The sequence below is a fragment of the Dipodomys merriami genome, unplaced genomic scaffold (genome assembly GCF_024711535.1).
Source record: "Dipodomys merriami isolate MVZ:Mamm:240054 unplaced genomic scaffold, mDipMer1.0.p SCAF_97, whole genome shotgun sequence".
NCBI lineage: Eukaryota > Metazoa > Chordata > Mammalia > Rodentia > Heteromyidae > Dipodomys > Dipodomys merriami.
Genome location: NW_027206590.1, coordinates 2,179,879 through 2,201,084, shown reverse-complemented (window position 1 = coordinate 2,201,084; position 21,206 = coordinate 2,179,879). Strand labels below are relative to the sequence as shown.

General features: G+C 43.5%; 1 protein-coding gene and 1 pseudogene across 2 annotated transcripts; both read left to right on the top strand.

The window, feature by feature from the left end:
* The first annotated feature begins 819 nt into the window (after positions 1–819).
* Positions 820–20,356, top strand: Rtcb (RNA 2',3'-cyclic phosphate and 5'-OH ligase). Its single transcript, XM_070014436.1, has 12 exons — positions 820–995; positions 3,298–3,376; positions 4,445–4,512; positions 6,075–6,174; positions 7,919–8,075; positions 10,440–10,596; positions 12,996–13,155; positions 14,942–15,117; positions 16,204–16,392; positions 17,030–17,140; positions 17,583–17,702; positions 19,987–20,356. Exons 1-12 carry the CDS (start codon positions 903–905, stop codon positions 20,092–20,094), a joined length of 1,518 nt encoding a protein of 505 aa, XP_069870537.1. The 5' UTR covers positions 820–902; the 3' UTR covers positions 20,095–20,356.
* Positions 13,888–14,207, top strand: LOC138821966 (small ribosomal subunit protein eS19 pseudogene; annotated as a pseudogene). The gene has a single exon (XR_011370274.1). The product of XR_011370274.1 is annotated as a small ribosomal subunit protein eS19 pseudogene (transcript).
* Positions 20,357–21,206: the final 850 nt, after the last annotated feature.

The window sequence follows — 21,206 nt, the reverse complement described above, 5'->3', positions numbered from 1 at the left end:
CTAACAGAAGAGTCACTTGATATATATTTACCAAATCATTCTGAAACATTTCATGTGTGGTAATGATTTAAAAAATATTTTTCAGCTGCAAGTATATAGTTTTCCCTTCACTGCTGGGAATGTAAATTCCAAACTGTGTATTCTCTAGAGTGGTTGGACTTGACCCAGATTCCAGGTGTTTTCTTGAGCTGATCATAAACATTTCCAAAAAGAAAGCTAAAAGATGGTACTAAACCCTACTGAAGCACTGGGGGCACACCTGTAATCCAACACTGAAGAGATGGAGGCAGGAGGGTGGAAAGTTTGAGATTAGACTGAGCTTCACAGTGAGACTCTGTCTTGGAAAAAATAAAATTCCTGCGTGGCACCTGGCAATCTGTAATCCTAGCTACCCTAGTGTTTGAGATCTGAGGATCAAGGTTCAAGTCCAGCCCAGACAGGAAAGTCTATAAGACTCTTAGCTCTAATTGACTACTAAAAAGTTGGAGGTGGAGCTGTGGCTCAAATGGTAAAGCACTTATCTTGAGGGGAGAAGGAGAAAAAAAAACGCTTAGGGACAGAGCCCAGATTCTGAATTGATGCCCCAGGGCCATCACTAAATGGTAAAAAATATCAAACAAGCTCCTCCATACCGTCGTACAAAACAACACGACGTGACTGACTACAGGATTTAGCCTCGCAGAAATAAACGAATGAAGAGCCAGGGAAAGCGAACGCTAGAGGACAGTCTAACCAGAGAAAAGCGATCTTCTGACGCGGGGCCTCTTGAGCCTCGGCGGTCGCCGTAGCGCGTCCGGCCAGGGTGCGCACTGCGCCTGCGTCTGAGGGCTCCACGCGTCCGAGCCGGCTGCAGCTTTCTCCTCGTAGCGTCCCAGCGGTTCCCGCCACGCTTATCGCCAACCATGAGTCGCAGCTACAACGATGAGCTGCAGTTCCTGGACAAGATCAATAAAAACTGCTGGAGGATCAAGAAGGGCTTCGTGCCCAACATGCAGGTGAGGATGGGGGAAGCGGACGACAGGCCGAGGGGCCTCGCGGCGCGGGGCGGGGCGGGGCGGGGCGGCGCGGGGCGGGGCGGCGCGGGGCGGGGCGGGGCTTCCGGGCCTGCTCGCCCTCGGGTCCCGTGCGGCCCCACCCCACCCCCCGCCCTGTCCCGTCGGCCCCGCAGCCCGCACCTGCTGCCACCCGAACTCCGCTCCTCTTTGAGCCTCCGTGGGTTTTGATCATGTGCCAGACGTTGTGATGCTGGCAGACCGGTGTTCACCCCCAGACTGTCACTTTCTTTTTTTTTTTTTAAGTGCCGTTTTTTTAGAGGCTGAACTCTGGGCCTGGGCGTTGTCCCCGAGCTTGGCGTTTTATTCCTTAATTGGACCTAAGACTCTCACGGACTGAACCTGCCCGATCTGGCTTTGAACCGGAATCTCAGATCTCAGCCTCCTCAGTGTCATGGATTTACCGGCGTCAGCCGCTGGCGCCCGGCTCCAACGGGTTTAGTTTCATTCCTTGTTTTTTTGTCGGTCCTGGGGCTTGAAAACAGTGCCGAAGGGGCTATTCCTAGCTCTTTGGCTCAAGGCTAGTTAGTGCTCTACCACTTTGAGCCACAGCTCCGTTCCGAAACTTTTTTAATAACAGGCGACAGTGTGTATGTGTATGTGTACACACCTGGGTGTGCCAGCTAGTACTGTGGATTGAACTCAAAGTCTGTGGTGGGTGCTGCTTGGCTCAAGGCTTGCTCAAAGCTCCTTTGCTCAAGGCTTGAGCCACAACTCCAATTCTGGCTTTTTGCTGATTAACATGGACTCTTCTGCCTAGGCCGGCTATAAATCTCAGATATCCGCCTGGAGTAGCTAGGATTTCAGGTGTGAGCCTCTGGTGCCCACCTTGGTTTCTTGGAGGAAGGACTCTTAGGATCATTGGGCCACACAGATTTCCATACAATCTAGGAAGATGCTGGGCCAGGCCTTTGTGTCCACGTCACTTCTTCTCTGCTGTGATGATACAAATGCATCATCTTTGAAGGCCAAGACCACTGACTGAAAGCCTGAGCTTACTATCTCAGGCTTGTCCTTTGTGTTCAAGCCTTCCCTGTGTGTTAAGTAGCTCTTGAGATGACTTAAGATGCCCTGCAAGTTCACTGAAGGTTTGCAGTCCTGTGTCTCTGTATGAAGAAAAAAAAAAGTTCCCAATAACATCAAGGACCAGCAAGGCTTAAGTCTCCTTTTTTTTTTTTTTAAGGGAAGTGGGCTCGAGTGGCCCATGCCTATAATCCTAGCTACTCAGGAGGCTGAGATTGGAGGATGATGGGTTGAAGTCTGCCTGAGAAGACAAAGCCAAGAGACTTTTTTTTCTAACCAACAAAAAGCTAAAAGTAGAGGTATGGTTTAAATGGTAGAGCACCAGCCTAAGCAAAAAAGCAAGAGGCCTGAGTTCAAGCCCCAGTACCAGCAAATAAGAAATGAGGGAAGGAGAAGGGAAAGAAAGAAGGAAGGAAAAAGAGAAGTACCTGATGAGCTATTCTTTTCTTTGCTCAATATTCAGTGTCCCCTATCAGCATATCACTTTGCTCATCACAGAGGAAAGCAAAAGCTCACAGTGATGAAGCAGTGCTTTCTCATTTCCCTTTGGTTTTGTAGCAGTGTGGTTTATTCATTTGCTCATTATTTCTTATTGATAAATAAACAGTGCATCTTAACATGCATGTTCAAGCAGGGCAAGCATCTTCAAACAACAGTTTGTGAACATTGCAAAATACAAGTCTCCTTTTTCAGAAATGCTTGGGACTAGAAGTGCTTGAGATTTCTGAGTTTTTCTGATTCTGAAATATTTGCATAGATATTACTGGTCAAGCATTTCTCATCCAACCCCTGCTCCAAAACCATCTTTCAGTCTTTATCAGGAAGTTTTCTTCTTGCTTAAGGTAATCTAAAAGTTTGATACCAAGCCGGGCACTGGTGGCTCACACCTGTAATCCTAGCTACTCAGGATGCTGAGATCTGAGGATCGAGGTTCAAAGCCAGCCCGGGCAGGAGAGACTGTGAGACTCCTATCTCCAATAAACCACCAGAAAACCGGAAGTGGCGCTGTAGCTCAAGTGGTAGAGCGCTCGCCTTGAGCTGAAGAGCTGAGGGACAGTGCCCAGGCCCAGAGTTCAAGCCCCACGGCCGACCAAAAAAAAAAAAAAAAAGTTTGATACCAAGTAAAGCAACAACACAAAGTATTGTATACAGTGTATTGTGTCCCTGGCACCTGTATTTTATGATCACATGCCCAGATGTCCATCCTTTTCTTTGGTACCAGGTTGAAGGAGTTTTCTATGTGAATGATGCACTGGAGAAATTAATGTTCGAGGAGCTACGGAATGCCTGTCGGGGTGGTGGTGAGTACATTAGAGTTGCACTTGGACTGCTGCAAGTCCTCACCCCTCCCCCTTGTGGCCTGACTAAATAGTATCTTGAGTAATTACAGTTTTTAAATGTTGTCATAGACTGATCAAGACTTGAAGTGAAGCCAGGTACCGGTAGCTCACACCTGTAATCCTAGCTACTCAGGAGGCTGAGATCAGAGGATCACAGTTCAAAGCCAGCCCAGGCAGGAAAATTCCGACAGACTCTTATCTCCAGTAAATCACCAGAAAACTGGAAGTGGCTTTGTGGCTCAAGGGGTAGAGCACTCGCCTTAAGCCGAAGTGGTCAGGAAAAGCGCCTAGGCTCAGAGTTCAAGTCCCACAACCAACAACAAAAAAGACTTGAAGTGAACCAAAGCACTTAACAACTTGGTCTTATAGAAGGCAGCAGGGTTGGACTGGGCCCCCACTTCCCCCAACTCTGAATTTTTCAGTTTCTCTCTTTCCATTGCCCTTCTTGGTTGATGATTTTTTTTTTTTTTTTTTTTTGGTCGGTCATTGGGCTTTAACTCTAGTCTTGGGTGCTGACCCTACGCTCTTCAGCTCAGGGCGAGAACCCTACCACTTGACCCACAGCGCTACTTCTGGTTTTTGAGTGGTTTGTTGGAGACAAGAGTCTCACAGACTTTCCTGCCAGGGCTGGCTTTAAACCGGGATCCTCAGATCTTAGCCTCCTGAGTAGCTACGATTATAGGCGTGAGCCACCGGCACCCGGGTTGTTGATTTCTTTTTCTATTAAAACAATACATTTTCATGCTGACAACTTAAAGGTTAATAGTTTGGCTTTATATTTATGGAATAATATTTGCAAGCAAACTTCTCATGGTATGTACAGAACACTGGCAGCATGTTTTGGTATTTAGTCTAGTTTCCTGTCATGTAACTTACCTTCTCATTACTTTCTAACCATGTTTCTACACTTTGTTGGTTTAATAGCCCTAACTTACTCTCCCTTTGTGTACAGCAGTCTAGAAACATGAATATAATTAATGCTACAAATCAAATGTGCCCTTCTTTCTAAGACTGAGTTTTTGTCTTCAGGTATTGGTGGCTTCCTACCAGCCATGAAACAGATAGGCAATGTGGCAGCTCTTCCTGGGATTATTCACGTGAGTCACAGAACTTTAGTTGTGTATATTTGTTGCCTAAACTTCGGTGAAGAAATGGATGACTATACCTAACAGACAGTGGCCTTTGAACCCCTAGCAATAATCCTGAGACCTTAGCAATGATTAAATCTGGATGGCTTCTCCACTTCTGGTTGCTTTTGTGAGAATCTATAAGTACCAAAGAACTTTGAGGTGGTTTTTCTGGTTTCTACTAATCTGTCATAGTAACATCATGATTGCTTGACCCATGCACCACTTCTGTAAGCTTCAAGGCTGCTCTGTTCACAAATATAGTTGAAGAAGAAATGGAAAGAAAATAAGTTTAGGGATTGGGATTGTGTAGAGGGAGGAAGGACAACACAGGGCATGGTTGGACAAAGGAAGTTTGTTACTAAGATGGAATTGACAGTAAATGTGGGTCCTCACCAAGGAAATAGTCAGATTTAGAAGTAGATGTTGAAAATGGGCCTACTTGCAAGACATTTTTATAGCTACTTTTATGCCCTGTTCATGTTCTGCTGAGTGCTTAACTGGAGGAATGAGGAGTGAAAAGATTTGGCATTTAAGAATTCTTATATGTCTGACACCACCATAAATGCTTATTGTATTGGCCCACCTCCTTCTTGGGACAGAGTCCTTTTCTGGGAATAGTACTCATGTTACAAATCAGTTACTTTTGTCTGTGATTGTTTAGCTCTAATGACCTATATAAGCCATGTATTTACCTCTTTTTTTTTTTTTTTTTTTGTCGGTTGTGGGGCTTGAACTCTGGGCTTGGGCGCTATCCCTGTGCTCTTCAGCTCGAGGCAAGTGCTCTACCTACCTCTTGAGCCACAGCACCACTTCCGGTTTTCTAGTGGTTAATTGGAGGTAAGAGTGTCACAGATTTTTCTGCCCAGGCTGGCTTTGAACCGTGATCCTCAGATATCAATCTCCTCAGTAGCTAGGATTACAGGCGTGAGCCACCGGCACCCAGCTATTTATCTCTTCTTTAACCTGGCATAACCATAATTTGTCAATATAATAAAACAATCTTAAAAGTTAGTAGTCCCTTAAAGTTAGTATGTGGTCTCCTCAAAAATCTTTTTTTGGTTGTTTTCTTTTTTGAGTTTCTGTTTTAAATTTCTTTGGTTAAAAGTTACCCTTCATGCTGGGCGCTGGTGGCTCACGCCTATAATCCTAGCTACTCAGGAGGCTGAGATCTGAGGATCGAGGTTCAAAGCCAGCCCGGGCAGGAGAGACCGTGAGACTCCTATCTCCAATAAAACCACCAGAAAACCGGAAGTGGCGCTGTAGCTCAAGTGGTAGAGCTCTCGCTTTGAGCTGAAGAGCTGAGGGACAGCGTCCAGGCCCAGAGTTCAAGCCCCACGACCGACAAAAAAAAAAAAAAGTTACCCTTCATGAAAATTTTTTTTTTCTCAATTTCTACCAATTGGGAAGATGGGGGATAGTAATAACATGCTTAATCTTGGGAAAGCTTAGCTCACAGCCTATTTGAGAGTCAGGCAGCCTGAGTACTAGAGAGTGAGAAAGGAATTCTTCACTCTGAGTTTCTCTTCCAGCGATCTATTGGTCTTCCTGATGTCCATTCGGGCTATGGGTTTGCCATTGGGAATATGGCAGCCTTCGACATGGATGACCCAGAAGCTGTGGTTTCCCCAGGTAAGGCCCTATGTGTATCTGCTGTTAGGCATGTTGCTTCTTTCTTTGTCTCTCCTTTTTACCATGTTCCATCAGTGCCAAACATCATTCAGACACTGACTTTATAGAAACATCTTGTGCCTTTATGACAGTTACCTCATAGTTCTAATAATGTTATTTATCACCTAGCATTATTATGAGGATTAAATGAGTTCAAAAGTGGAAGTGGAGTTCATAAGTAGAAGAGAACAAACACAAAGAACTCCTGTGTGCCCACATTGGCTTATATGGAAATGTGGCTCAAGTGGTAGAATGCTAGTCTTGAGCATATGGACAGTGCCCAGGCTGAGTTCAAGCCACAAGGCTCACACACACAGACAGCTTAGGTCTGATTGTTGATGGCTGTGTTGCTGAAGAGCCTGTAGTGGGGAGTCCCAGGTCAGATCCTAGCCTCTCCTTTCCCTACCCTGGTTCTCTCCACAGTCCCCACCCCATCCTTGAGGAGAGGGGGGAACAGCAGGCTAGATCCCAGAGCATCCTTTCCTGGTCTGGTTCATCTACAGCCCAGCCCCACCTCCAAGTGGGGGAAGAAAGTAGCAGAGAACTCTCCTGCCACCCATGCCAGATACTTCCCAGCTCATCCTAGAGAAGCTGACTATGCAGATAAGCTGCGTGGCTGGCTGGCTGGGGGAGGAAGAACCTAAGGGATCTTGAAGGAATCTTTCCAAAATCACACCTAGAGTAAATCATGTCTGAATCTATATCCTGGTTCCCAAACTTCATGCTTAGAACCTACTTTTTAGAGAAAAAAAAAGAAAAAAGGAAAGAAAATGCGGTCTTCAAACTAGATGCAGTGATACATTCCTACAACTCAGGAGGCTGGAATGAGACCTCTGATCACTTAAGAGTTTGAGACTGGGGGGCTGGGAAGGTGGCTCAGTGGTAGAGCACTTGCCTTGCATGCATGAGGCCCTGGGTTCGATTCCTCAGCACCACATAAGCAAAAAGAAAAAAGCCGGAAGTGGCGCTGTGGCTCAAGTGGTAGAGCGCTAGCCTTGAGCTGAAGAGCTGAGGAACAGTGCCCAGGCCCAGAGTTCAGGCCCCATGACCGGACCAAAAAAAAAAAAAATAGTTTGAGACTGGCCTGGGTGACATAATGAAATCCTGTCTCAAAACAAAATACTTAAATCTGAACATTTTTAATTACGGTTACTGCCATTCTTGAGTGCAATTATATACTGTACAAATTAGGAAAGAGGAAAAGCTGAAATATCTTGTTAGAAGACAAAATTAGATCCCCCAAAAGTAGAAAGAAAATTAAGAGCAAATAGTAATGAAATGAAAAGATGCAAAACAGAAAGAACTAGCAAAGCCAAAAGTTAGTTACATCTGACAACTGAGCAAGAGGAACATTACTCATATTAACTGACATGTTATTCTTTGTTCATTACTGCCCTGCTGGCCATTACATACCTTTATTGTATGAGTTACTGTGGATTATTTCAGTGTCATCAGATTACGTGAGCAGAGACTCTCCTTTATGTCTTATGACATAGTTGTTTTTTGAGACTGGCTCCTTGGATTGGAGATGGCTCAGGGTAGAGACCCTGCCTAGCAAGAACACGATGCTGAATTTAGAATCCCAGGACTGCCAAAAATAGAATGTGGCTGTATTTTTAACCCTGGTATTGCTGGTGAGAAACTTCAGGTAACAACTGACCACCTGGTTGTGCTAACACTGAACTGACTCCTCTGCATTTTGTAGGTGGTGTGGGGTTTGACATCAACTGTGGTGTCCGCTTGCTAAGAACCAATTTAGATGAAAGTGATGTCCAACCTGTGAAGGAACAACTTGCCCAGGCTATGTTTGACCACATTCCTGTTGGGGTGGGATCAAAAGGAGTCATCCCGATGAATGCCAAGTAAGAGCAAATGGGAGCGGAAAACCCCATGGCCCTCACCTTCATTTCTCATGTAGGGACCTTAGAGATTGGGATTGCTCAGTCACTTTTCAGGAAGTACAAATGAGGTAGTTTTATAAATATGAGATCTAGGTGACAGTCAGAGTCTTCATTAGATCAGACCTTGAGCAGAGTGCAGTAATGCCAGTTAGTTGGGAGGCTGAGGCAGGAGGATCATTTTAGCCCAACGTTTCAAAGTCAGCCTAGGCAATATACTAAAATTCAAAGATGAAGCAATAGTGTATGTGCAATCCCTAGAGCTACAAAACAAAGCTGACTAAGCCAGAAAACAAAAGAAGAAAGAAAGGTCCTTGCCATAGAGTAAGTAGCATTAATGATAGAATAATGTGGGCTAATATTTAGCACTTCCTAAATGTAAGGCACCATGTACTGATGTCATTTAATTTAGACAATAGCCCCATTACCTCTGATTTACAAGAAAGAAAATTGGAGTTAAGAAAGGTTTTCTAAATAACTTGGTAAGTAATGTCAGAATTCAAAAGTTCTTTGAACTTAGTTTTCCACAACCTCCCTTTTGAATGATGACAGAGAAGTTGCACTTTAAATAGTAATTTAAACGCCACATTACAGTATGATTGCCTCTCAGAGGTGTTGACTGTACTGTTGTATGAAACAGTGCTCCTTAAATTCTGCAGAATACTTATGAAGAAATATTGTGGGCTAGGATGTAGCTCAGTGGCAAAGCACTTACCTAGCAAATGCAGTCTCCTGGGTTCAGTCCCCAATACCAAAAAGGAAAAGACAAAAAGCAGTTAACAAAACACAAATATTATAGCTATTATGTGTTACAAAACTCCCACCAAATTAGAAATAACATTTTCATAAAGATGTACTTAGAAGACGATTATTCTGATGATTTTTCTGATTTCACATGATCCTTGTCATACAGCTCCATTTTAAAGCATTTAAAGTATAAACGTAATTGTAAATATCAAGCATCTTGACAAATGCTTTAGATAGTCGTTTTATCCTAGGCTGTTAGTTGGGGTCAAGAGGAGGGAAATGATGAAAGCTATAGTCTCTCTGATCATGCTTTGGAAGAGGGTGAACCATGGATAAAAATAAAGCCTTTCCACTCTAAGCATTTAATGTATTCCTCTCAGCCTCAAGTTATGGCTGCAGTGAAGCCACATTATACTTTGGTGAAGGTGTGAATAGACATTAAAATTGAACCTGTATTGCAAGCTTGTTGGTTCATGTATAATCCTAGCTACTCAGGAAGCTGCAACCTGAGGATCTCATTTGTCTGCTCAAAGCCAGTCTAAGCGGACAAATGAGACTCTTATCTCCAGTTAACCAGCCAAAAACTGAAGTGGAACTGTGGCTCAAGTGATATCAAGAGCTATCCTTGGGGGAAAAAAAGCTAAGGGACAGTGCCCAGGCTCTGACTTGAAGCCCCAGTACTGACACCACCAAAAAAAAATCTGTATTGCCTAAAGAAGCTTAGATACCTTTATTATTTGTCTTTTTTTTTTGAAGGTTTTCTAGTAATAAGTAAATAGTGATATCTGATCATTGATTTCTGTGGCTGTTTAATCATAGTCACATGGAATTCAGGATCAAAAGGAGATATAATGTATTAAAAGATTCCAAAGTACAAGCTCACACCTATAATCCTAGCTATGAAGGAGTCTGAGATCTAAGGATCATAGTTCAAAGCCAGCCTGGGCAGAAAAGTCCGTGAGACTCTGATCTCCAATAAACCACTAGAAAACCGGAAGTGGCACTGTGGCTCAAGAGGTAGAGCACTCGCCTTGAGCTGAAGAGCACAGGGACAGTGCCCAGGCCCAGAGTTCAAGCCCCATGACCAACAAAGATTCCAAAGTACACTGAACTATATAAATGTCAAATAAAATCATCATTTCAAATGTGACTTTCACCATTTAGAGTGTTATTTATTTACTTATTTATGATGGGGAAATCTGATTACTGGGCACTGTCCCTGAGCTTTTGTGCTCAAAGATAACACTACTTCTTGAACCACAGCTCCACTTCCTGATTTTTCAGTGGTTAAGTGGAGAAAAGAGTCTTGAGAATTTTACTGTCCAGGCTGGCTTTGAACTGGGATCCTCAGATCTCAGCCTCCTTAGTAGCTAGGATTATAGGTGTGACAGTACCCGGCAAATTACATGACTGCTTTCCTCAAAAAAACCTATGGAGTTTCTGTAGCATATGCTAACTAGCACAAAGTGGTTCACAAGAGGTAGTAATTGTAGTGTGTTCATCTGCTCTTTGAGATGTGGTCTTTCTTAGGCTTTGTCACCATTGCTGTGAAATGACTAGCCCTTTCTATTGCTCACCCAGAGACCTGGAGGAGGCCTTAGAGATGGGTGTTGATTGGTCTCTAAGGGAAGGATATGCCTGGGCTGAAGACAAGGAGCACTGTGAAGAGTATGGAAGGATGTTGCAAGCTGACCCCAACAAGGTCTCCGCCAGGGCCAAGAAAAGAGGCCTTCCTCAGGTAACTCTCACCTTGCAGGGAATACATGCTAGCTCTCTATATTTAGGTCTTTTAATTAAGGAAAAGAAATCTATCTTTTGTATATATATGTATTCATATGTATTTATATATACATATATATATATATATATATCCATCCATTCTCTTTTTAGCAAAAGACTGCAAATCTGTTTATGTACCAGTCTTCTAAAAAAAAAAAATTATGGAACTTACAAAGTTAATTAAAAAAAAAAACCAAGATTTCACAAATTCAAAGTAGATGAGAAGAAATGGAATATGATTATATATAAAGTTTATGTCATATGCCAAAATTACATATGAGCATACTTGAACAATTTGTAGATTTGGCTAAAAGTTTTCTGTCAGTTAAAATGAAGACATTTACCTTGTCAGTTCATGGTGTCCAAGAGATTAAGAGTATCCCAGATATGGGGCTGGGATGTAGCTCAGTGGCAGAGTGCCTGCCTAGCAAGTATAACGTCCTGGGTTTGATCCCCAGTACCAAAAAAGAAGAAAACAAAAAAATACAGTTAAAAAAAAAAAGAGGGCTGGGAAGATGGCTCAGTGGTAGAGCGCTTGCCTTGCATGCCTGAGGCCCTGGGTTCGATTCCTCAGCACCACGTAAGCAAAATGAAAAAAGCCGGAAGTGGAGCTGTGACTCCAGTGGTAGAGCTCTAGCCTTGAGCTGAAAAGCTGAAGGACAGCACCCAGGCCCAGAGTTCAGGCCCCACAACCGGAAAATAAATAAATAAATAAATAAATAATTTTAAAAATTAAAAAAAAGAGGGGGCTGGGGAGGTGGCTCAGTGGTAGAGCGCTTGCCTTGCATGCTTGAGGCCCTAGGTTCGATTCCTCAGCACCACATAAGAAAAAAGCCAAAGTAGAGCTGTGGCTCAAGTGGCAGAGTGCTATAGCCTTGAGGTGAAGAGCTGAGGGACAGCGCCCAGGCCCAGAGTTCAGGCCCCATGACTGGACCAAAAATAAATAAATAAATAAAATAAAAAATAAAAAGAGTACCCCAGATATGAAATTTGCAGCTCATGGTGATAGCTTTGCTACCACTTCACTCTGGCCTTCGGCAAAACTTTTGGCCTCTCTGGGGCTTGTCTTTATTGAAAAAAGTTTGAGCTCAGCACCTATAAGCCTAACTACTCAGGAGACTGAGATCTGAGGGTCACAATTTAAAGCCTGCCCAAGCCCTGAGTTCAAGCCCCAGTAAGCAGGGTAGGGGTTGACTAGTTAAAACTTGGCAATCTATGGGGCTGGGAAGGTGGCTCAGTGGTAGAGTGCTTGCCTTGCATGCATGAGGCCCTGGGTTCGATTCCTCAGCACCACATAAGCAAAAAGAAAAAAGCCGGAAGTGGCGCTGTGGCTCAAATGGTAGAGTGCTAGCCTTGAGCTGAAGAGCTGAGGGACAGCGCCCAGGCCCAGAGTTCAGGCCCACGACTGGAAAAAAACAAAACAAAACAAAACAAAAGAAAACTTGGCAATCTCTGAAGACTAGCAGTGTTATTCTCTGGTTCTCTGGATCATTGTTAGCTTAGCCTAAGGGTATGTTATGTTCTTTCAGCAGAAAATGAATTTGAACCTGGTCCTTAGCTAAGGATCTGCATGAACTAGCATTTTACCTAGAACTTGACCCTTCTCTTAAAGATGCTTGAAATGTCCCAGGTGTCATTTAATGACAAGGGTTTTTGGTTTATGAAGCTTTTTTTTTGGGGGGGGGGTCCAGTCATGGGGCCTGAACTCTGGGCCTGGGCGCTGTCCCTCAGCTCTTCAGCTCAAGGCTAGCGCTCTGCCACTTGAGCCACAGAGCCACTTCCAGCTTTGTTCTTTTTGCTTATGTGGTGCTGAGGAATCAAACCCAGGGCCTCATGCATGCAAGGCAAGCGCTCTACCACTGAGCCACCTTCCCAGCCCATATGAAGCTCTTTACATATGTGCAATTCAAACACTTAATAGACCTCAGAAGCCAGTCTCTATTATTTTTGTGTGGAATATTCCAATAATGGAATCATTTCTCAGATCAGAATTTTGCTGTGACATAAAACATTATTTGTATGGTTATTTTGGTGATGGTTATGGCTTGTTTTTGCTTCTTTATTTTTTAAGTGGGTCTTCTTCAAACCAGATTGAAGTTACTTTTTTTTTTTTTTGGGGGGGGGGGTCTGGTCGTGGGGCCTGAACTCTGGGCCTGGGCACTGTCCCTCAGCTCTTCAGCTCAAGGCTAGCGCTCTACCACTTGAGCCACAGCGCCACTTCCGGCTTTTTTCTCTTTGCTTATGTGGTGCTGGGAATCGAACCCAGGGCCTCAGGCATGCAAGGCAAGCGCTCTACCACTGAGCCACCTTCCCAGCCCTAGATTGAAGTTACTTAATCAGACATTTTTACATTTGCAGTTGGGGACCCTGGGAGCAGGCAACCACTATGCAGAAATTCAGGTTGTGGATGAGATTTTCAATGAGTATGCTGCTAAGAAAATGGGCATCGACCATAAGGGGCAGGTGTGTGTGATGATACACAGCGGAAGCAGAGGCTTGGGCCACCAAGTAGCCACAGGTACATTCTACAACTGATTTTTTCACTTGGTGCTAAAATGTATTTTTTATGGGAAGCCAGCTAGAAGCTTAAGACAGCTCAAACTTTATCCCATGGGTTTTTTTATACTTTATCCCATGGGTTTTTTTTTCTCCTAACTTGTGATCTAAATAATTTCATTTGGCCTTTGTCAACTGAAATGAGTGTAACCATTATTTTATATGGTGTAGTCAAGGAAGGTTAGTGAAATAATGTGTGTTAAGCACCTGAGTACCTTAGAAAGCATTCAATGAATGTCAGCTCTGTTTACCATTACATTTACTTAGGGGTTACCATTAACTGTCTTGCCAAGAAAACATTCAGACTGTAACTGATGAAGTAGTCATTCATTCAGGAAGTTTCAGATTCCTGCTCTGCAAGATTAGTGCTGTGGTGGAATCATTGTCTCATGAAGGAGAAGTCATGTTTAGCTACTCAGAAGACTGGGATCTGAGGATCATGGTTTGAAGCCAACTCTGGCAGAAAACTCTGTGAGACTCCGTATCTCCAATTAACCACAGCAAACCAAAAGTGAAGCAGTGGCTCAAGTAGTAAACTACTAGCCTTGAGCAAAAAAGTTTACGAACAGAACCCAGGCCCCGAGTTCAAGCCCCACAACTGACAAAAAGGAGGGAAAAAAGATCATAAAAAGAAAATAAATATGTTTAGGAGAAGGATCTTAGATATGGCTTCATGGATACAACATGGAGATGAGCTTTAGAAAAGGTATGCATGCGGGGCGGCGCTGGGGTCGGCTCTATGACCAAGATCTACGGGGGTCGGCAGAGGAACGGCGTCATGCCCAGCCACTTCAGCCGAGGCTCCAAGAGCGTGGCTCGCCGGGTCCTCCAAGCCCTGGAGGGGCTGAAAATGGTGGAAAAGGACCAAGATGGGGGCCGCAAGCTGACACCTCAGGGACAAAGAGATCTGGACAGAATCGCCGGACAGGTGGCAGCTGCCAACAAGAAGCATTAGAACAAAGATGCTGGGTTAATAAATTGCCTCATTCGTTAAAAAAAAAAAAAAAAAGAAAAGGTATGCATGGCAGAAAAAAAATGCAAACAAAAACAAGAATAAGGGCAAAGGGTACTTTGGGTGTGTGAAAGATTAGTGGATGTATGAAAAAGAACATAAGCACGTGGGAACTATAAGCATCAGATGTAATGTTACAGTTCGGCCTTGTGTTTATATCTCATCCTGTAAGAGTTAATCATTTGTGTCATTAGGTTGTTTAATCCAGTAGATACATGAAGCATTAACTGGCCTTTCAGAATTTTCTGGAGACCAGGATGGTAATAAGAGTGGTTTTTATTTCCCTTCTCTTTTGTTCTGAGGTTGGGGAGGAAGGCACTCAGATCAAATTGTTGCCATTTGTGTACACATCTGATTCTTTTTTCTTTTCTTTCTATTGTAATTTTGTTATTACCTTTAAGTAGTTAGACAAAGGGGTTTCAAGTCAGCAAGTCAGTTTATGAGGAATGACTCTTGATCGCTGTTACCCCTCCCATCATTCTCCCTCATTTGGGCTTCTTGAGGCACATGTTGGGTTTGTGCCTTACATAGTGTTCTCTTTTTAAGAGAACATTCTGGCAGGTAAGTATATCTTGACTGAGCAAATAGATGAACTCAGAGGCACATCAAAGGAAAGTTGTATTTCTCCTTTGTATTCTCTTTGTAGGATGGATTTGAATGTAGCCTTTCTTCGGTAAATCTGAGAGTGATTGAAGGGAAACCTAACTGGTTCAGACTTGTTGCTCTTTCATTCCAGATGCACTGGTAGCTATGGAAAAGGCTATGAAGAGAGACAAGATCATAGTCAATGACCGCCAACTGGCTTGTGCTCGCATCTCCTCCCCTGAGGGGCAGGACTACCTGAAGGGAATGGCAGCGGCTGGGAACTATGCCTGGGTTAACCGCTCTTCCATGACCTTCTTAACCCGTCAGGTACAGTCATATTGCTCTCCTCTTCCTAGTTAATCCTGAAGCCGGGCATTCAAATAGAGCAGTCAAAATGAAAGCATGTGGGGTTTGGTTTTACAAATTGATATGATGTTCAGAATGCTAAGGCTGGAGGTGTAGCTCAAGTGACAGTGCGTTTGCCTACCATTTAACTCAAGGGCAAGGTTTGAGTTCAAACCTCTACCACTCAAAAAAAAACAAAAAAAGGAGTGTAGAAGTGTGAGGTTTGCGTGTCACCTGAGTCTGCAGAGTATCAGGTAGGCCGGGGAAATGAGCAAAAAGAAACCAAAGTGATTTCTCAGATTTGCTGAGGTTAGGAAGGCTGGAGAAGTGTTTTTGGGGGAAGGGAGTTGAGGGCAGCCTTGCAACCAGAGCTGGAGTGGAGGGACAGGAGTGTGGACTGAACAGCTACCGTCTCTCTCCTGTATGTGGAGATTAGTGATACCACCATTTTCAATTCTAAATTTCCTTATTCCCTTCAGGATCAGACTAGATGAAGCCAGTAAGATAAGTTCTGAAGAGCCAGTAAGATAAGTTCTGAAGAGCTGGTTCTGGTAGATTTTTTTTTTTTTTTGGTCAGTCATGGGGCTTAAACTCAAGGACTGAGTCCTGTCCCTGAGCTTTTTTTGTTCAAGGCTAATGCTCTTCCACTTTGAGCCCCAGCACCACTTCTGGTTTTCTGGTGGTTAGAGATAAGAATCTAAGGGACTGGGGCTGGGAAGGTGGCTCAGTGGTAGGGCGCTTGCCTTGCATGCCTGAGGTCCTGGGTTCGATTCCTCAGCACCACATAAGCAAAAAGAAAAAAGCCAGAAGTGGTGCTGTGGCTCAGGTGGTAGAGCGCTAGCCTTGAGCTGAAGAGCTGAGGGACAGCGCCCAGGCCCAGAGTTCAGGCCCCATGACCGGACCCTCACCCTCCCCCCCAAAAAAAAGAAAAGAAAAGAATCTCAGGGACTTGTCTGCTTGCCAAGCTGGCTTTGAACCTTGATCCTCACATCTCAGCCTCCTGAGTAGCTAGAACTACAGGCGTAAACCACCAGCACTGGCATATTTTAACTTAAGCTTTTCTCCCAGGCTTTTGCCAAGGTCTTCAACACGACGCCCGATGACTTGGACCTGCATGTGATCTATGACGTTTCTCACAATATTGCCAAAGTGGAGCAGCATGTGGTGGATGGAAAGGAGCGGACATTGTTGGTGCACAGGAAGGGCTCCACCCGTGCTTTCCCTCCTCACCACCCGCTCATTGCTGTTGATTACCAAGTACGTCTCCCTGTGTCTGTATTTTAAGTGATGGGGTCATGATTTAAGTCATGCTAAACATGGATGCATTGAAGCGCACTTGTGTACAGAAAAGATTCCATCACCCAGGAGGGCAGTGCTTCCTCTCCATCATGGTGCTGTCAAAATGTGCTGCCCTGGGTGTAGCTTATTCCACTGACGAAATTAAGGCCTTGGAAATAGTGGAAGGTGGGATAAAGATTAAGTTCGGTCTGTTTCATTACTCAGAGCCTTTTGGTGTCTGGCTGAGGTAGAGTGGGAAAATCTCTTAGCTACTCTATTTACAAATAAGGAAAACTACAGCCAACAAAGTTATGGCCTTAGTCAAGATAATTGTTCTAGGAACACTGCCCAATTGTTCTAGGAACACTGCCCTCCACTTTCTTGGATTTTTCTTTGCTCATATTGCTGCAGTCTGCTCTCCCTGGTCCCCGCGTCTCCATTTCATTCCTTTTCCCTACTCTCCCAGTTACCAAAGAATTAAAGTAGTGTCAATGTATTTTGAAGGATGATGGGTCTTGAGTCCCACAGTTCTGCAGTGCAGGAGGAAAACTCCTTTCAAGCATGCAAAGCAGTGGTGTTCTTGGTGACATTGTGTGTTGGTTTTGTGTGTCCTCAGCTCACTGGACAGCCGGTGCTTATTGGCGGCACCATGGGAACCTGCAGTTATGTTCTTACGGGCACTGAACAGGGCATGACTGAGACCTTTGGGACAACCTGTCATGGAGCGGTAAGGAACACAAGAGCCTCTAAGAAGCCTCTCTCCAGTTTACCTTTGTTCTGTAGGTACATGGACCTGGTTGAGCATGAACAAAGTTAAGTTTTGCATCTGTCTGTCGAGACCACTTCTTGGAAATTATTCCTTATGTGTTGTTTAGTCACTTGGTACCCCCCCCCCCCCCCCGTTTCAGCAAGGTCCTGGGAGGGCTAGGGACTGTTGCACACCTGCAAATCCAGAAAATTCAGACTGGGAAATTATCACAGAATTTGCTGTAACTTATTTATAAATGATAGAGCTTTAACTGACGCAAATCTACATTCCAGCTATCACAGTGCTTCATTAAAACCTGTTCACTTGCTTAATTTGTAAGTAAGTTTAGGTACCTGATGATACATTAACTTTAGCTCAGAATGTATAGCATGAAATTCATTCCTGTATGTTCCCTTTCTAGGGCCGTGCGTTGTCCCGAGCAAAGTCGCGACGTAATTTAGATTTCCAGGATGTCTTAGACAAATTGGCAGATATGGGGATTGCAATCCGTGTCGCTTCACCCAAACTGGTTATGGAAGAGGTGAGTGAAGTTCTGATAAACATTTAGCATAAGCCAAGTCCATATAAACTTCAGTTCTAATACCGTCTGTCTATATAGTTGTTATGTAGTCTTTGTTTATGTGTAAGCTTTGTGATCATTTAATCCGAAGATCTTCTCACCTTGCTTTGTACACTTGAATACCTAAGTTTCAGTTGGAAAGCAAATTTGAAAAAGGAGCCAATGTTTAGAGAAAAAGTTCTGTTTAATTCACTAGAGGAAAGGTTTCGTTTAAGTGATCTATACTTATCCATGCATGCTTAAATTAGAAGTACATAAATTCCTTTTTAAAAATATACGAGAGGGCTGGGAAGGTGGCTTAGTGGCAGAGTGCTTGCCTTGCATGCATGAGTCCCTGGGTTCGATTCCTTACCATATAAACAGAAAAAGCCAGAAGTGGTGCTGTGGCTCAAGTGGTAAGGCGCTAGCCTTGAGCTGAAGAGCTGAGGGACAGTGCCCAGACCCAGAGTTCAGGCCCCACAACCAATCCAAAAAAAAAAAGAGAGAGAGAAAAGAAAACTAGTCATCTAGAAACGAAGTACCCTAGAAGTTGTTTTGTTGTCCCTTTTTATATTTAACATGTTATAAAATTGTGTTACTTTTAAGTCATTGCTGAATATTCTACCATCTGAGTGCCTTAGTCTGTGTCCATAATGGACATTATGTATTTTCCAGGTTTTGCTGCTAAAAATTAATTTGTAATCAGTATCTTCATCCCCTGAGGTCTTTTTCAGGTCTTTTAATAATTAAGAGTATAGTCTTAAAAATAAAATTTCTAAATTGGATTATAACAGAGCCTTCCCTCCCCCCCTCCCCCCCCCCCCGCCCCCTGACTTTGGGGCCTGAACTCTGGGCCCAGGCGCTGTCCCTCAGCTCTTCAGCTCAAGGCTAGTGCTCGACCACTTGAGCCACAGGGCCACTTCCAGCTTTTTCTGCCTATGTGGTGCTGAGAAATTGAACCCAGGGCCTCATGCATGCTAGGCAAGCACTCTGCCACTGAGCTACCTTCCCAACCTGAGCCTTCTTTTCTTAATACTTATATATTTTTCCTGTCCTTAGGATAATACATTTTTAATTAAAAAGATATGGAAAATACAAAAAAAAAAAAAAAAGGAGCATCTCAGATGCTGCTATCTGGAATTAGCCACTGTTGATGTTTGGTGGTCCACTTATATCACATGTTTTTTTTGTTTTATGTTTTTAACATACTCAGCTTATACTTATAGACATGCTATGGGTGCTAGAGATAGTATAATAAATAAAACTAACATAATTACCTTTCTGATGGAACTTAAATGTGTAGGAGACTCATGACCAAATAGTTGCTGTCAGGTACAGTGGACAGTATGTATGGAGTCTTGCAGATCAGCTACATGGGCATGGATAAGGGCATGTGGGGTGGGAGCAGGGAGATAAGTTTATTAGCAGCAAGAAGGCAGATCTGGAAAGGAGGGAAGGGTGGGTCTGACTAGAAACTCATAGAAACAAGTTTTGAGCGAATGTGCACATATATCCACATATAGTTTTAGTTTTATATTTATGAATTTAATATTCAACCAGAGTAAGAGAAAGTCATTAATGCATCCTCGTTCCAGAGAATTTTTTTTTTTTTACCATTGCAGAAATACATTGAAAAATTAGAGTTGCCAATAATTTTCCTATTCAGAGATAATATCACTAACATAGGTTTGGTGCATTTCCTTCTAGGAAGGTTTTGGTGTGTTTGTTTTATTTAATTTCATTCATCGCTTTTCATAACTGTAAAAGTAATGTTTATAGTTGCAGTTTTTAGAAATACTGGATGAAGCTGGGTGCCGGTTGGCTCATGCCTGTAATCCTAGCTATGAAGGAGGCTGAGACCTGAAGATCGAGGTTCAAAGCCATCCTGGGCAGAAAAGGCCGTGAGACCCTTATCTCCAATAAACCACTCAGAAAACCAGAAGTGCCACTGTAACTCAAGTGGTAGAGTGCTAGCCTTTTGCTGAAGAGCTGAGGGACAGTGCCCAGGCCCAGAGTTCAAACCCCACGCCCGGGAAAACAAAAGAAAAGAAAAAAAGAAATATAGGAAGAAAATGTGTAACGGTGTGAGAGTACTTATCTACTTACTAACACTGAGCTTACTTGGGTTTTTAATTTTTGCTAAGATGATAAACAAGAGAAATCCTCAATATTTCTCCAATATATATTTCTCACAGTTATAGGTGAAGTTTGAAAGATTCTCTTAAGATAGATTTTTTACAGCATTTCCTCCCTCCCTCCCCCATAGGCTCCTGAGTCCTATAAGAATGTGACAGATGTGGTGAATACCTGCCATGACGCCGGAATCAGCAAGAAGGCCATTAAACTGAGACCCATTGCTGTGATCAAAGGATAGACCATTGCCCCAGGGCTTCTGGCATCACTAACCTTAGTAAGGTGCAAGTAGACTGAAACACTCTTCAGACTGAAAGCTGACAGGTTCGAGTGTGTAGCTCTGCTGCCATGCCACGGTGGCTACCACGAGACTGCTGTACCCAGGAGCCACACAGTTCCCCCGGGACAAGAATGGACTGCTTCCTCCACACCACACCTTGTCTTACCTGCCATAGGTGTCAAAAAAATCATACTATTAAAGGCTGTGACCTTTCTTCCTTCCATTTGTCACATTGCCAATTTCATCCACTCATCACTGAGCAGAAGACAGGGAGGACACAGGATGAGTGGGTGTGAGGTGTGTTAAGGACAGCATATTGGGGAGAGGGATAGGACAGAGAGGAGAGTAATGTCCCTTCACCTTGCGGCCTTTCTCATTCTAATACATGTCACTGAAGCATGGCCTCTGTCAATGTCTGTCATTAATACAACCTGCCTTGGCAATTTTATCTCTTTCTTTTTTTGAGTAATACTTTCCACAGGAGCAGCAAAGCACCCTTACTTGAAACCAGGTATCTTTCCATTTCACTTGCATAGTTAGAAGAATATTAATGATCACTGCTGCAAAAGAAATAGTTCCTCTGTGCCCGCCCTACTTTCCTACTCGTGTACCTTTCTTAGAGGAGACTTTTTAGTCTTGGGCTGCATAGTCAGATATCACATTTGTATAACCTCAAGTTAAAAGGGCCATTGTTATTCAGGCCTTGATTCAGTCCAGACCATCAGTAACAAACAAAAATTAAAGCTGCATAATATGTTGTGTATATTTGTACTTAGTATTTCATAGCTTAGGAAAATTGGCATTTGTAATAATTGACTTTGGATAGCACTGCCATTTCCTGATTTCCTCCCAGGTGGCCTCTGGAGACCCACCCTAAAACTTGCCCGGGGCTCACAGTGAATCCTCCATATATCCTATTGTTCCAGAGGGCTGGAGAAAAGTAGACTTCCTCTGAAAATTGTATGAGATGTAATGGTCCTTCCTCAATCTGAAAAGTCCATAACTTAAATCTTTCTGATATCCTATTGTTCCAGAGGGCTGGAGAAAAGTAGACTTCCTCTGAAAATTGTATG

Excerpts from the sequence above, each read along its gene's own strand:
- Rtcb (XM_070014436.1), top strand. The coding sequence starts at position 903 with ATGAGTCGCAGCTACAACGATGAGCTGCAGTTCCTGGACAAGATCAAT. Across the intron at positions 6,175-7,918 it reads AGAAGCTGTGGTTTCCCCAG|GTGGTGTGGGGTTTGACATC; the intron begins GTAAGGCCCTAT and ends TGCATTTTGTAG. Across the intron at positions 10,597-12,995 it reads AGAAAAGAGGCCTTCCTCAG|TTGGGGACCCTGGGAGCAGG; the intron begins GTAACTCTCACC and ends TTACATTTGCAG.